Genomic DNA, 15183 nt, shown 5'->3' with positions numbered 1-15183 from the left:
GGGGTGAAGTGTTTCAGTTAGGGAGGTCAGCATATATATATATATGTATATATATATATATGTGTGTGTGTGTGTGTGTGTGTGTGTGTGTGTGTGTGTATATATGTGTAAGTGTGTGTATGTACATACGTGTGTATGTGTGTGTAGCTCTATGATACTTACAATGATATAGATTCATCACAGGTCAGCAGCCATTTAAACAGACGTAATCCTAACTCTACTGAGGAACACACACATACACACACATACACACACCACGATGTGTTGTGGTATTAGATCTAGACTCCAATGGAATGATGTAGCTGAAGCGTAGGGTGTGGGAAACGGCCAAAAAAATACAAAAAATTAATCATAAAAAAAAGGGGGCGGGACCCGAGTACAGGTCCATAAGGCTCAGCTACCCTCCCGCCCAGACCAGCAGCCTTTAAAGGAGAAGTTCAGTTATCCTGAACCTGATCGTTATTTGATGTACCTGTAGCGTACAGCCCATCACCACCGTCCGTGACGTAGCTGCGCTTCTCTGTTTTTAGCAAACGACGAAAGCAAGTTCGAAAAAAGACTCGAAAAGTCGCTTCCAATAGAAGCCCAATGGGCAGCTGCTGAATTCCGTCGGTTTCGGTACAGCGTCTAGAAGTTCGGTGTTGCGATGTTGCCTTTGAGTAATGTTCGCAGGGCTCCCGATTCTGACGTGCTGTGCTTCAGGAGACGCTAGGCTAAGGCTGCTAACAAAGTCTCTCATATGTGAGAAACGTTAGCCTAGCTTCTCCGGATCGAAGCGAAAGAAGCACACGTCAGGGTTCGATCACGGTCAATCGCTGCATCGCAAGGTCGCAGGTTCAATCGGGTTCAACCCGTCTGCAGCAGGAGAATGCATGAGGCTAGGCTAACTAGCTGCTAGGCTAACTTTGCTAACAAACACTTAAAACTTAAGACGGTCACCAATCTAAACCCAAAGTCTCTCAAAACTCTCGGCTGATTTCACAGAGAAGAACCAAAGTGCTTAGCGAGAGGAGATCGGCAACAGTCAAGGTCCAGCGCATGTTAGCAACGTTAGCTTAGCATCTCCGGTTCTACGCGAAAGCAGCACACGTCAGACACCGGACACATCTCAGCACGTTCATTTGACTTTTCTTCCCCAAAACTATCCCTATAAGTTTAATGCCCGGTGATGCCACAGCCATCCGTGGACGGCCCTCCCTCTCCCCCCACCCACCCACCAAAAAAACACCCCCTCATCTCTCTCCCTATGCTAGCTAGCGCGGGTTTCTATTAGCTGGCATAACAGGACAAACAGTGTGTGTTGAATGGCGCTTTTATTGGCGAGTTTACAGAAGCTTACGTAGCTTAACGAACACCTTCATAAATTCGTACGATATTTCTGGATACGTCCGCATGATCGCCATGGATACCAGGGAAACGTAGCGAACGCTTCATTTTGGTGGCTTTAGAGTCTCAAATTGGATAAAACTTCATATCAGCCGCTTTGGTACGTTCTAAGGCCCGTTCTGGAACAACGTACCAGCTATAAAAATATTAATTGTCTCTATTCAGCAAAACTTTTACGCTTTCATTCGTGGAGTCCAGCAGCTGCCCACTGGCCACTGTTCTAGGAGAGGCTAATTCCGTGGCATTTCTGTGGTTCAGGGTCAGGTTCTAAGGAAAACCTATAGAAACCTCCTGTGGTAACTTAGCCTTTGCTTGAAATGCAGCAGATAGAGAGTGTTTCTAAAATAGCTGGAGTATCCCTTTAAACTTTGAGAGGTTTCCTTACTTGCGATAGTCGATACCCAGCTTTATAAAGAAAACAAAAAAATTATATATATAATTTTTTTTTTTAAAAAAGAGAAAAATTTACGGCTTCATAAAAACAAAAACACACCGTTTCCGCACTCCCTTCAGCGACATGGTCTCTCGTTTGAGAAAGAAAAAAAAAACCCCGCTAAAAACGACAACATACTACATTTAAGAGCAAACTGAAGGGGACGGCTGCACCTGCGTTCCGGGAGCGTAGCGGGTGTAGCCTCTCTAAAATGCAATTAAAAAAACAGACAAACAAACAAAAAAAACAGGGCGGGCCTCCAGCAACCAGGCCAAGCAATGAGGGCAGTCAACTGTGCTTCGCTCCTCCTGCCACTAGAGGTCAGCCAAGAGCAAGGCCTCCAAGGACCATTCTTCGCCTCTGAAGCACACAAGACTGAAATGACGGAATTTCGATAAAAGAAAAAACATCAAAACAACAAAAAAAGAAAAATCATCAAGAAACAAATTAAACAGGTTAAAAGCTGCTGAAGGGTTCGGAGAACGGGCCGGATTGTGGGCGTGGAAGCCGGTGAGGAAGCTGGCTTTGGAGCTTGGAGAAGGCAGGAGCGAGGGCTGGATGACAGGACAGGATGGGAGGAGGAGGAGAAGAGAGGGGTGGGAGGAGAAGGAGGTGGTGGTTGAGGAGGAGGAGGAGGAGAAAAGTGGGAGAATGGTGCAGTAACACAGAGGAGACGCTCAGGTGCTGTTGCTCAGGGCTCCTGGTGCCGAGCTGGACTGGGCTGGACTGTCCGACACACCGCCTTCTGCAAGCACAGGGAGCATTCGTCACATGCGCACTCTTCCTGAAGCCGTTACCGCTGCTACCACCACACCTGTTATTTACAGGTCCTTACATAATCACATGCTTTAGGAGGCGCTAGGCTAACGCTAGGCTAACAAACACCAGCCGACATTTTAACGTGCTCGAACGTTAGCCTAGCGCCTCCCGTTTAACACACCGCCGTGTCATGGCTGGTCGAATGCATGTGGGGTCGGTGATGGACCATGTTCATTTCAGAGGTGTAGAAAGGAGTGGCCCGTACCGTGCGAGGCAGATGTCGTCTGCGAGCGAGCGTGAGGAGGAATGAGGGTGGAGTTCAACTGTGGCTGGATAGACAGCTCTGTGGAGAGAGAGGGAGAGAGAGAGAGAGAGAGAGAGACATATAAACAGATATATCAGTCATATAAACAGGACCTTAGCGGATGCGCAGCGATGTACCCTATGCGTACCCTTGAATCAACCCTAAAGCCTATTCCTAAGTGTACCCTTGAATCGACCCTAAAGCCTTATCCTAAGTGTACCCTTAAATCGACCCTAAAGCCTAATCCTAAGCGTACCCTTAAATCAACCCTAAAGCCTAATCCTAAGCGTACCCTTAAATCGACCCTAAAGCCCTAAGTGTACCCTTAAATCAACCCTAAAGCCTTATCCTAAGTGTACCCTTAAATCAACCCTAAAGCCTTATCCTAAGTGTACCCTTAAATCGACCCTAAAGCCTTATCCTAAGTGTACCCTTAAATCAACCCTAAAGCCTTATCCTAAGTGTACCCTTAAATCGACCCTAAAGCCCTAAGTGTACCCTTAAATCAACCCTAAAGCCTTATCCTAAGTGTACCCTTAAATCAACCCTAAAGCCTTATCCTAAGTGTACCCTTAAATCGACCCTAAAGCCCTAAGTGTACCCTTAAATCAACCCTAAAGCCTTATCCTAAGTGTACCCTTAAATCAACCCTAAAGCCTTATCCTAAGTGTACCCTTAAATCGACCCTAAAGCCCTAAGTGTACCCTTAAATCAACCCTAAAGCCTTATCCTAAGTGTACCCTTAAATCAACCCTAAAGCCCTAAGTGTACCCTTAAATCAACCCTAAAGCCCTAAGTGTACCCTTAAATCAACCCTAAAGCCCTAAGTGTACCCTTAAATCAACCCTAAAGCCTTATCCTAAGTGTACCCTTAAATCAACCCTAAAGCCTTATCCTAAGTGTACCCTTAAATCAACCCTAAAGCCCTAAGTGTACCCTTAAATCAACCCTAAAGCCTTATCCTAAGTGTACCCTTAAATCGACCCTAAAGCCCTAAGTGTACCCTTGAATCAACCCTAAAGCCCTAAGTGTACCCTTGAACCAACCCTAAAGCCCTAAGTGTCCCCTTGAAGCCCAACCCACCCATCAGGTCCTGCGCTAGCTGCACACGTTAAACCAGCATCAATCAGCTCATCGTTTATTTCTGTATTACCCTTCTGCTTAAAAAAGCGCAGAGCATGAACTGAAAGCCCTGCTCTACCCGAGCGCTAGCGTGTGTGTTTGTGTGTGTGTTCCGCGTGTGCTGCACTGACCCACAGGGCTGAAATTGAAGAGCATGGGCAGCTCTCGGCCGCTGGGCAGGCGGGCGTTGGGCTGGCGCAGCTCGTCAAAGAAGGCGTGGGCGCAGGCCTCCAGCGGAGAGAGGCGCGTCACCGGCGTGTACTCCAGCAGACGGGAACACAACGAGATGGCCTCTGGAGGCGTCCTGGGCTTGAACACCTGAAGGACACGAAAAAGACAAGGGAGGACAGGTTGAGCGAGAGAGAGAGAGAGAGAGAGAGAGAGAGAGAGAGAGAGAGAGAGAGAGAGAGATCCCAGAAGTTGTCCCAGAAATAATTGTGCTGAATTTGGTCATTTTTAAATGATCTTTTTATGCCAAAAATATGAAATAATAATAATAATAATAATAATAAATAATAATATAATTTAAAAAGAGCAAAAAGCTTTTCATTAAGTATATTCAGACACTGGAACTAGGATTAATAAAATATGATTAAATATTATAATATAATGAAATAAATAATAATAACATATATAAAATAATATATATTATTTAGCCCCAGCCCTGCCCCATCCTCCTCTTCAACTGACTTATTATTTTTTTATATTTTATTTTAATTTTTTTTTATATTATTATTAATTATTTTATTGCTACACTACATAGAAATCAGTTGTTTGCTGCTTAATTAAATGTATATAAAGTCAGATATGGCACCTTTAACAAAGTCAACATCCCAGCTAAATTCACGGTAATAAGGTCTCCTCATTCGGTAAACACAGCGGGCAATGAGGACAGCAAAAGCGATGGAGGACACGTCCATATATCGTACCACAGGTCAATAATCATATCTTGACAAGCAATCAGTTATTAAATAATACACACAATCAGTTATTAAATATTCACACTAAAATGAAAGTTCTGTAGTTAAAGCAATATTTCGCAGCTGCAGAACCCACTGGATTCACTCCCAACAGAAGGAGACTATTAATGATCTTCCTTGTGTTACTTTAAACCAAGTCTATGGGTGAAGACCACACTGAATATGTAGCAGGACCAGCAACACCAGAACGTCACTGCACTGATGTGGAGAGTGAGGAAAGCCGAGACTGGCGTCTGGCGACGGGAGCCCCACTCTGCCAACGCACTGTTTGCAGAAACAAAGCCCGAGCCAGTGCCCACGCTCGGGAACCCCTGAAGACTGAAAGGGCTCGACAGTGTAATTAAATGGGGATCAGACACAAGGCTCGTACCTTAGTCCAAGGATGCGCTTTGATCTGTGGGAATTTGAACTCTGTGTAGTTGGGATTCATTTCCCGGATCTGTTCTCTTGTGGGTGTCCCCAAAACCTGCAGAAAAAGAAGAGGCGGCGTCAGGACTAGTGTTGGGCCAGTTCCCTTGGTATCGATACCAAGGCGATTCTTTCCGTAACCAGTTACTATGGTATCGATACCATGGCGATTCTTTTTCGTAACCAGTTCCCATGGTATCGATACCATACCAATCCTTCCATTACTAATTACCTTGGTATCAACACCATTTATCAAGTCCATTACCAGTTCCCTTGCCATCGAAACCATGGTGAAACTTTCCATAACCAGTTACTATGGTATAGATACCATGGCGATTCTTTTTCGTAACCAGTTCCCTTGGTACCGATACCATGGCGATACTTTCTGTAACCAGTTCCTATGGTATCGATACCATGGCAATTCTTTTTCGTAACCAGTTCCCTTGGTACCGATACCATGGCGATACTTTCTGTAACCAGTTTCTATGGTATCGATACCATGGCAATTCTTTTTCGTAACCAGTTCCCTTGGTATCGATACCAATACTTCCATTACCAGTTACCTTGGTACCGATACCGTGGCGAAACTTCCCATAACCACTTACTATGGTATCGATACCAAGGCTATTCTTTCCATAACCAGTTCCCTTGGTATTGATACCATGGCGATTCTTTTTTGTAACCAGCTACCTTGGCATCAACACCATGGCGGATCTTTCCGTAACCAGTTCCCTTGGTATCGATACCATGGCAATATCTCAATTACCAGTTACCTAGGTATTGATACCAAGACGATTCTTTCCGTAACCAGTTACCTCGTCATTAATACCATGGCGCTACTTTCCGAAACCAGTTCCCTTGGTATCGATACCATAACGATCCTTCCATTACTAATTACCTTGGTATCAACACCATATATATATTTATTATGTATATTTTCAATCATTTATTTCTTTTAAAGTGGAGCCTTAAAGAAAAGGAAGCCGGCTGCAAAATGACAGTATTGTAAAATGTAAAAGCCGGGACACAAAAGCCTCACCTTTATGATTTCAACTAGTTGGTCAACCCCGCTATCGCCGGGGAAGATGGGCTGCCCCAGCAGCAGCTCGGCCAGTACGCAGCCAGCTGACCAGATATCGATGTTGGAGGTGTAGTCGGTGGCTCCGAAGATAAGCTCTGGGGCGCGGTAATACCGCGAACAGATGTACGAAACGTTGGGCTCGCCGCGAACTAACTGCTTCGCACTGTGAAGAGAGAACCGAGACATCCAGCCAAAACAATTGCGACGACATAGGTTAAGCCACGCCCACCTATTAAATCAACCAATAATATTCATTCAAACATATCTGATCATTAAAAGCTCATCTCTTCCCTACAGAACTCTCAAATACGCACCTTCCGAAGTCACACAGCTTGAGCACGGCCGTGTCTGGGTCCACCAGCAGGTTCTGTGGCTTGATGTCTCTGTGGCAGACGCCTTGGGAATGGATATACGCCAGACTGCGAAATAACTGATACATATAGACCTAAAGGAGAGGGGAGGAGAGAGACGGATTAGATCGCAGTTATAGCCGTTGGGCGACTACGTTAAATTTACGCAAAGCCCCTATACACCACTACCTGCCCCTAGGACCGATTCTGGATTCGTTTGTGGGGAATTTTACATGAACTGAGGCTCAATTGTGCACTTTTATCCCTTTTCCGGCCAATTTCTGCCAAACAGTAGGACCTAGGTTCATCGGTTCATTAATTTTCCTCATTTTACTTGGATACAAGGACACCCTGGACAGCTCCTAAGCTTGGGAAACAGCCCACACTTGACCAAACGTACCTCCTGGGTCCAGAAAAAAAGGCTAACCCAAGCAGACAGAGATTAACATTAACAAAGACACAAAAACAAAGTCTTTTGTGTGTGTTTGTGTCGAAGCATTGGCTAATCCGATGTTTTAGGTCTTCAGCTCAGCTCCTGAAGGACTGACGAATGGGCTAGGAAAACATCCTGATTGGAGAATTCGCCATTTAGTAATAAAACCTTTGTTTCCAACCCAAACTGTAAATACTAGCATGCTACGATTCTATTTATTTTTTATGAATAATATTTTCAGTATGTTTTCGGAAGTTGCTTGTCGGAGCCGGGAATGACGTCAGACCAGAGCTAAAGGAGTTCTAGCTCAACATTACGATAACTGTACGCAATGTTAAGCTAGCTAAAGACTTCGGAGTTTACCACAACTGGTTGGACGATCATTTGCCAGGGTGTTTTATGCCGAATCTAACCAAAACATGAGATACCAGTTATACGCATTATGCAGTACTTTGAGAATCCCAACGCCATGGAAACACGTCCACGGACAGTTGGACAGTAATGTCTACATAGGACTGATTGTGCAGCCATCTTGGATTTTGAACTCAGGGGTTGGTTGGCTGGTTGGTTGGCGAAGCTTTCACGACTTTCAGAGTATGAAAATGACACTTGTTGGGTGGTCCAGCTCAAATGGAACGCAGCAGTGGTTCCCAGAACCGATTATGCCGTCGCTGGAGGGTCCTGAGAGTTCCCTTCTACGCATAACTGCATAACTGCTCTGTCTCCATCAGGCTTGTACACATCGGTCTCGGTTATCGTTAAAGAGACAGATTCAGAGCAATTATGCAGGGTCTGTAAAGAGTAACCACCAGCCCACTGTCCTTCAGTGGCACCAAAAGCGAGATGGAGCCAACAGGCCGTACTGGCCACTCACTTTGACGTAGATGATGGGAATGGTGGTCTTGGCCTTGTTGAAGTGGCGTGCCACCCTGTACACGGTCTCTGGCACGTAATCCAGCACCAGGTTCAGATACACTTCGTCTTTCTACAAGAAACAGGAGATAGGAAGGAAGTTGGAGGACCATCCATCATCTAATACAGTGTCAGCTATTTGAGTACCGATAGCACCCCCTTGTGGAGAAGCCTGCCAAACATGGGCAGGCATTTCACAGACCAGCTCTGTGAGATGATTCATACACACACACACACACATTATATATATATATATCCCAGCCAGTGAGCTCTCCTGAGCAGCAAGTTTCAAGGAAAGGCCTGGATACCTTCTCTCCGCTGGAGTAGAAGAAGTAACGTAGCCTAACAATGTTGCAGTGGTCCAGCTTCCGCATGATCTGTAGTTCTCGGTTCTGCAGGGGGGGGGGGCAGAAAAAGGGTTACGGGGGTTCACATCGTCATACAGATTCAATCAAAAGTTTGGACACACAAGCTTGAACACATTTGACCCAAATGACACTAGGGACACGCTGGTATCCATTGTAGTTAGGACGTCATGCTGGGGAAGGGGGGGTTCGAATACACCTAAGGAGGTCTAAGATTTGGTCATGTAGGCTATGCATCCCACTTCCATGTTTTTTAGACCAGGGAGTTTTGGGACATGCTTGGGACGTTCCTAATAATATGCCGAAATGATGTCCATGATAATCATCAGTGAACCTCTTACCTTAAACCGCTTGTCCTGCAGAACCTTCTTGATCGCCACCATCTCCTGGCTGTCGATGAGCCGGGCCTGATACACCACTCCGAAAGAGCCATTCCCAATCACTTTGATGTCTGTGTAGGACACTTCCTGAGGACGGTCTGGACCTTGCCCTGGTGTGGCTACCACCGTGGTCACCTTCCCGCTGTCCCCTGAACACAGAAAAGAGGAGGGGGGGTAGGTCAATCATTGTTCCTCTGCTCAGCTTCCAGAACCACGTTGCTAATGCCGTACCTCAAGAACGCGCTACACAGGCTCCGCCCCTTGCCTAAACTATATGGACATACATATACATACACATTTCCGGTAGCTAGAACGTGTGAAATACACAGAAAAGGGCAACCGCGGGAAGTGTCCACGCCCGGTCCCTCGCCCGGACATTTTCTGGCCTGGCTCTCTCTCTCTCCACGGGGGTAGGACGGTCCTCCCTCTCCCGACTAAGCGTGATGGTAGCTCTAATTAGCCGAACTGTTCTCCAAGCTTTGCAGCTCAACCTGACGGGGTGGAAGAACAAGCTAGGCATTTGAGATTTGCATGGAACCACCACTTCTTTTGGGTTCCACGGAGAACCATGACTGTAACAGAGATAAGGGAGCATGAAGAACCTTTATTTGATTAAGCTTCTTTAGCAATGTAAACATCTCCGCCCCTTTCAGACATGTCGGGCTAACGCACAGTAATCCGGAGGACCTGTACCGGACCTTACCCGGTCATCCCTCCTAGAACAAAGACCGGGTAATATCTGAGCGAGCCCACGATTGGACAAAGCCGGTTAATTTGCCCGAAAAATTCACAGCGGGACACAGAAAATACGCTACAATAACTGTCCAGAACCACCAAAAGTGGTTCTTCTGAGAACCATTTCTAGCAACCCTTCGTTTTTAAGAGTGCATGCACTGATCAGACGTCCGCCGAAAGCCAACCCGCACTTGCACAGTCCTCATCTCGCTATACCGTCAACCCCTAGTTGGTCCTGAGCTCAGGTTCTGCACTACGGTACTACGTTCCAGCAGATGCTAGCAGCCCAACACCGATGTTCAGCTGTCTGATGGCTACACTGCAGCGTCTGGGAGCACGGCGGAGTTATCAGTGAATGGGCAGGAACACGCCCGTTAGTGTATTTGGATAGAGGCGGAAAGCAACCAGCAGCTACAGAAACGGCTGAGATTAGGCGGCCAGTTTCTGGGTCAGCGACGAGGGAGGGTCGGCTCCACGTCGCTCACCGAGGAGACAGAAAGAAGAAAGTGGAGATCCGGTAGAGTAGAGCTGAAACTGACGGCAAACCCACTGTCCACAGTGAGGGCATACCTGGCCTGGCTCTCTCTCTCTATCTCTCTCTCTCTCTCTCTCTAGGTGGGCAGAATGGCCAGTGGGACTCCACAAATGAAGCCAAGTCCTCCTGGGCAGGGTCACGGTGGGTCCCTATGGCGCCTCGGTCCCACACGGAAACCTTGAACTGCATGCATGGATTTTCCTATCTGCTGCTTTCTGGTCAGAGTTGTGGGTTCGAAGCCTAGGCCGGAATCCCCTTTCGCCGGATGCCTGATCAGTGCATGCACTCTAGAAATGGTTCTGGCCTAGACTACGTCTTCGTGAGGTTCTTCGTGAAGGTCTTTGTGAATGCAGGCTACTACACCCTCAGCAGCGTCCCTCCACAAGGCCCAGCTGGAGCCTCTGGGACTGAACTTCTCAGGCAAAAACAGGGCAAGCAATTCCCCACTTATTTATACCCACAACAGAGAAGGATGGGAAGCATGTGGCTCAAAATACGGGCAGACATTTTGATGCCACACTGAAAACACAGTTTCCACAAAGCCCTGGACTAATCCAGCAGTGAGGATCACCAACTAGAGCACCGGAGAGACTCCACAGGCTCTACAGAGCTCCTAGCCCACTGCCCACAGTCCCTGGATCCCTAGAGGTCACAAAACCCAATCCACTACCATATACATTCACCGCCCGTGTCTGCCGAACCATCCCCAAGAACCACCAGAGGTTCTGCTCCATCAGACGCCCGAGCAGCCACAAACCAGTCCACTGTAGTGGAGCCTAAAAGAACTGGTGAGCCCATCAGCACCCATTCCAGACACAAAGCCTACAATGCAACCTTCTCCTCGCCCCAACGTTCTCCAAACACTCCATACGTTCTTTAAAAGCCTTCACATTCCTGACGGGCTTAGCCAGGAACTCAAAATATGCCGCCTGCAGTTCAGGACACCTCACAGCAGACCCTGAGCATTCCCTAAAGCCTGATGTGCCCTGTAACCCAGTCCAGGCCTGCGGGACTCCAGCAAAACGGCATCGCTCAAACGCCTCTGAAGAACGAGCGTTGGGCAGCGGCGCTGGCGGCCTACAGCAGAGGGGAAAAAAAGGAACCGGGAAGAACCGTGAACACGCAAATTTCAGCCGGAACGGAGTCTTACGGGTCGGATCGGATCATTTTTTTACATCAGCAAAAATTTTAGCTTCCAGTATTTTGCGTTGCTGCTTCATTTGCATTAAACGAAAATATCTGTAACTTATTTTGACATTGTTGGTTTGTATTTGGGACTTTTCATTTTATTCATTTAATTTAATTGAATTGAATCATTTCGCCAATCCCCGATCATGTAAACTCCCCCCACCATTACCCTGATCAATAACTAGGAAGGTGAAGGCTAGCACATTTGGCTGACTGTGCTCTCTCTGACTCCGGCTGCTGGTGGCAAGCAAGCAAGCAACACGGGATTCGAACCAGCGATCCTCGGATTTATTATGACCCAGTCTGTTCGTTCGTTCGCATTACTGACTCATCTGAACACGGTTTGTTCGTTTGCATTTTAGGGACTTTTATTTTGACACGTTCTTGCTACGTCATAGGCGGCTGTTCCAAAGTGAAGGACCCTTCGTAAACAGCCCAGAAATGCAGCCTGCGAATCGGACGCATCCTTCCCGGCCCTCCTTACCCACAGTTCTGTGCAAAAAGTGGGTGGATGGATAGATAAATAAATAAATTAATTAATTAATAAATAAAAATAGCGACATAAAAATGTCGGGAAACGAATCCTCCAGAGCAGAGTTCGTCAAAAAGTCAGTTTTGCCGTAAATGCAAGAGGCGAGACCCCACAAATTTGCGCAAATTTGTTTGCCGCTTGTGGGCGTGGCTTTTGAACAAACGCGCCCCGGCAACTCCGAAGCTTTTTGGGCCGCCGGACGATATTTTGGACATTTACATACAAGCGGCTTGAGTAGCGTAGTGGATAACACCACCGGTGGGCGGTGGTCTTGGATTCGCACCCGAATACAGACGGAGCGTTCACACCTTTCAGAACGAACCGAATTAAAGAAAATGCGGCCTAAGCCCAAGCGTCGAAAGTACGGTCGATATGGCAACTTTACGTTACGATACGCCGATTGAGCTTTGTTGAGAAACAGCACGTCGCAACTGGGCCCACATGTTCACCAGTTGTGAAGCCCGGCAGAACCAAAGCCCGGCCCGATCTCTAGGATTCAGCAGCTATTTCAGGGCGAATTCAACTCTTTCAACTTTTTCGGTCTGTGTTGAAGAAACATCATCGATTATCGAGTCCTCACGTATCGGTATATCGTGTTTCTGCCACATCGGGCCACCCCCGGCTGCCTGGGCTCCTGAGATCAGCTGGACAGTACCAGGCTTCCCTCCAGCCGGCTGGTGCTCCTCGCTGGTGCTGTTTACAGGAGGAGAGCTGCTGCTAGCCGAGCTTTGTTCTTAGTGAGCCCCGATCCAGCGATGAACCTTCATCCGCCGAGGGCTGTTACGGGCTCTCCCCTTCCCGGGGACCCGGTTCCTCGGTACTGTGAGAAGCACGGCCCTCCTTTCCCCACATCTGAGCGATTTCCACTCGATTACCGCGGTGCTTTCAGCCCTTCGCCTCCCGCTAACAAAAACAAGGCTCAGCAGCCGCTAGCTATAGCTAGTTAGCCTAGCGAGCTAACCGGCTAGCTACCTAAAGTGGGTTACCGCGGAGGTACCGCCGAAACCACGCCGACAACCAACCGAGCCAGGCCCCGGTTCGGGAGCTGACCCACGAACACAGCTCCCTGCCTTCTCCTCGCCCCGACCCGCCCCGACCCCATACTTACTGCTGAGCTTCAGGTTCCCGAAGCCGGCCGAGCTAGCGCCGGAGGCCTGTGCAGCCCCGGACTTACCCGAAGCGCTCCCGCCGGCCACGGCCGATCCGGCTGCGGCCGCGGCGGCTCCCGGAGCCCCCGGAGGCTCGGCAAACGAGCTGGTCCTGGGCCGCCCGCTGCCGCTCATTTTGGTTTTCGGAGAGAGTGCAGGGGGCAGGGGGGGCGGGAAAAAGGGTGTCGGCAGGAACGCGCTTAACCGAGGTGCCAATTTAAAATATGAGCACCTTTATAAGAAAAATAATAAAACATAAAGAGCGCTGGAGCGGCTCGTCGCTACGTCTCCTCTTTCTCCCCCCCGTCTGTTGGACCTGACGTGCGGCAGCGTGCTGAGTGCATGGCCTGCTGGGAAATGTAGTTCATCTGGATCAGAAACCGAATTAGAGTTCGGGTTTATTCTTCGGGAGTTTTAAAGCAGACAAATATTATTTAAAGAGATAAACGGCGCTCTTAATTTATATGATTTATTATCATTATTTATTAAAATTATTATTAATTATTAATTAATATTATATTTTCTAAAATTAGAAATAATTGGTTTCTGCAATTTTACAATCCATTCCCTCAATTTAATAAATCTTAAATTAAGTTAAACTGAGGAAAACACTGACTATACATCATAGCTTGTAATAATCTCAACTATATTCTATATCCTGTATATATACACATATATATATGTATGTGAATATTGTGACTTATATATATATATTTCTGTACACAAAGGCAAAAGTAAGTGTGTTTGATGAAAAATCCACCCCTATATTATTTGAATCAGCTTCCCTGTGGCATAAACAAGACTCTTTAGAGACTATAAAGAGACTCTTTGAAGTCCAGCCTCCAAACATGGTGGTGGTACTTTCAGACACTGTTGAAACAAAGACCTGTGGAGCCTCTAATGTGACATGGTGGTTATTTATAATAAGATATGGGCATAAATGAAGTGTATAGGGCTCATTGTCTTAGGTTTTGGCTTGAAAATATTTTCTTGTGACTTTAATATATTATTTCTTAGTGTAAATATATCACCTCTTGGCCTTAAGATAAGATAAGATAAGATAGTCCTTTATTAGTCCTGCAGTGGGGAAATTCCCAGTGTAACAGCAGAAAGGGATAGCAAGACACTCAGTTACAAAAAATTAGATAAATAATTTACACTATATACACAATATAAATAAGAATTAAAAAAGCAATAAACAATATTATTTACAGCAAAAGACTCTTAATATATTATTCTGCGACTGCAATATGTTACGCTGGGGTCCTGAAAGCTATGTTCTATTTTTGTGGCTTTTTGTAGCCATGCTATGTTGTGACCTCAGTATGGTATCTCATAGCCTCAATTTATTTTTTATTGACATATTTCTCAATATATTATTTTGTGGCCTCATTATCATTTCTTGTAGCCTCAACATATTATCTAATAGTCTCAATATATTGTATTTTGGTTTCAATATATTATCTTATGAACTCAATATTTAATTTTGTGGCCTCAATATATTATCTTTTCACTTCAATATATTATTTTGTGACATCAACATATCTTATGGCCTCAATATATTATCAGGTGGCCTAAATATTTTATGTTGTGGCCTCAACATATTTTCTTGTGGCCTCAACATATTATCTAATGGTCTTAATATATTGTATTTTGGCTTCGATATATTATCTCATGACCTTAATATATTATTTTGTGGCCAAAATGTACTATCTCATGGCTTCAGTACATTATTTCATGGCTTCAATATTTATTTTGTGGCCTCAATATATCATTTTTTTACTTCAATATATTATTTTGTGACATCAACATATCTTATGGCCTCAATATATTATCAGATGGCCTAAATATTTTATGTTGTGGCCTCAACATATTTTCTTGTGGCCTCAACATATTATCTAATGGTCTCAATATATTGTATTTTGGCTTCAATATATTATCTCATGGCCTAAATGTATTATTTTGTGGCCCCAATGTTTTATTTTGTGGTCAAAATATATAATCTCATGGCCTCAATATTTTAGGTTGTGGTCTCAATATATTACCTTTAAATATTACATATGTTATTGGGTCCACGTCTTATTAAAAACAACCACTAGCTAAATCTAGGGGCTAAGTAAAGACCCCCAAAG

The 15183-nt window shown here is 45.8% G+C and overlaps 1 protein-coding gene across 3 annotated transcripts; it reads right to left on the bottom strand.

Moving 5' to 3' along the window:
• Positions 1-1233: 1233 nt before the first annotated feature.
• On the bottom strand, positions 1234-13366 carry gsk3ab (glycogen synthase kinase 3 alpha b). 3 transcript variants are annotated; one of them, XM_072680541.1, is made up of 10 exons: positions 13012-13366; positions 8875-9062; positions 8477-8560; positions 8131-8241; positions 6788-6918; positions 6432-6636; positions 5355-5450; positions 4136-4322; positions 2844-2921; positions 1234-2564 (listed from the first exon to the last, which is right to left on the bottom strand). In XM_072680541.1, exons 1-10 carry the CDS (start codon positions 13184-13186, stop codon positions 2497-2499), a joined length of 1323 nt encoding a protein of 440 aa, XP_072536642.1. In that variant the 5' UTR covers positions 13187-13366; the 3' UTR covers positions 1234-2496. The 3 variants fall into 3 exon arrangements, with proteins under 3 accessions (XP_072536642.1, XP_072536643.1, XP_072536644.1); XM_072680542.1 differs by having other exon boundaries at positions 1234-2561; XM_072680543.1 differs by having other exon boundaries at positions 13078-13366.
• Positions 13367-15183: the final 1817 nt, after the last annotated feature.

Source organism: Salminus brasiliensis, chromosome 5 (genome assembly GCF_030463535.1).
Source record: "Salminus brasiliensis chromosome 5, fSalBra1.hap2, whole genome shotgun sequence".
In the NCBI taxonomy this organism is placed as follows: domain Eukaryota; kingdom Metazoa; phylum Chordata; class Actinopteri; order Characiformes; family Bryconidae; genus Salminus; species Salminus brasiliensis.
The sequence above is the reverse complement of the archived record's forward strand: the minus strand, read 5'-3'. Positions and strand labels throughout refer to the sequence as shown.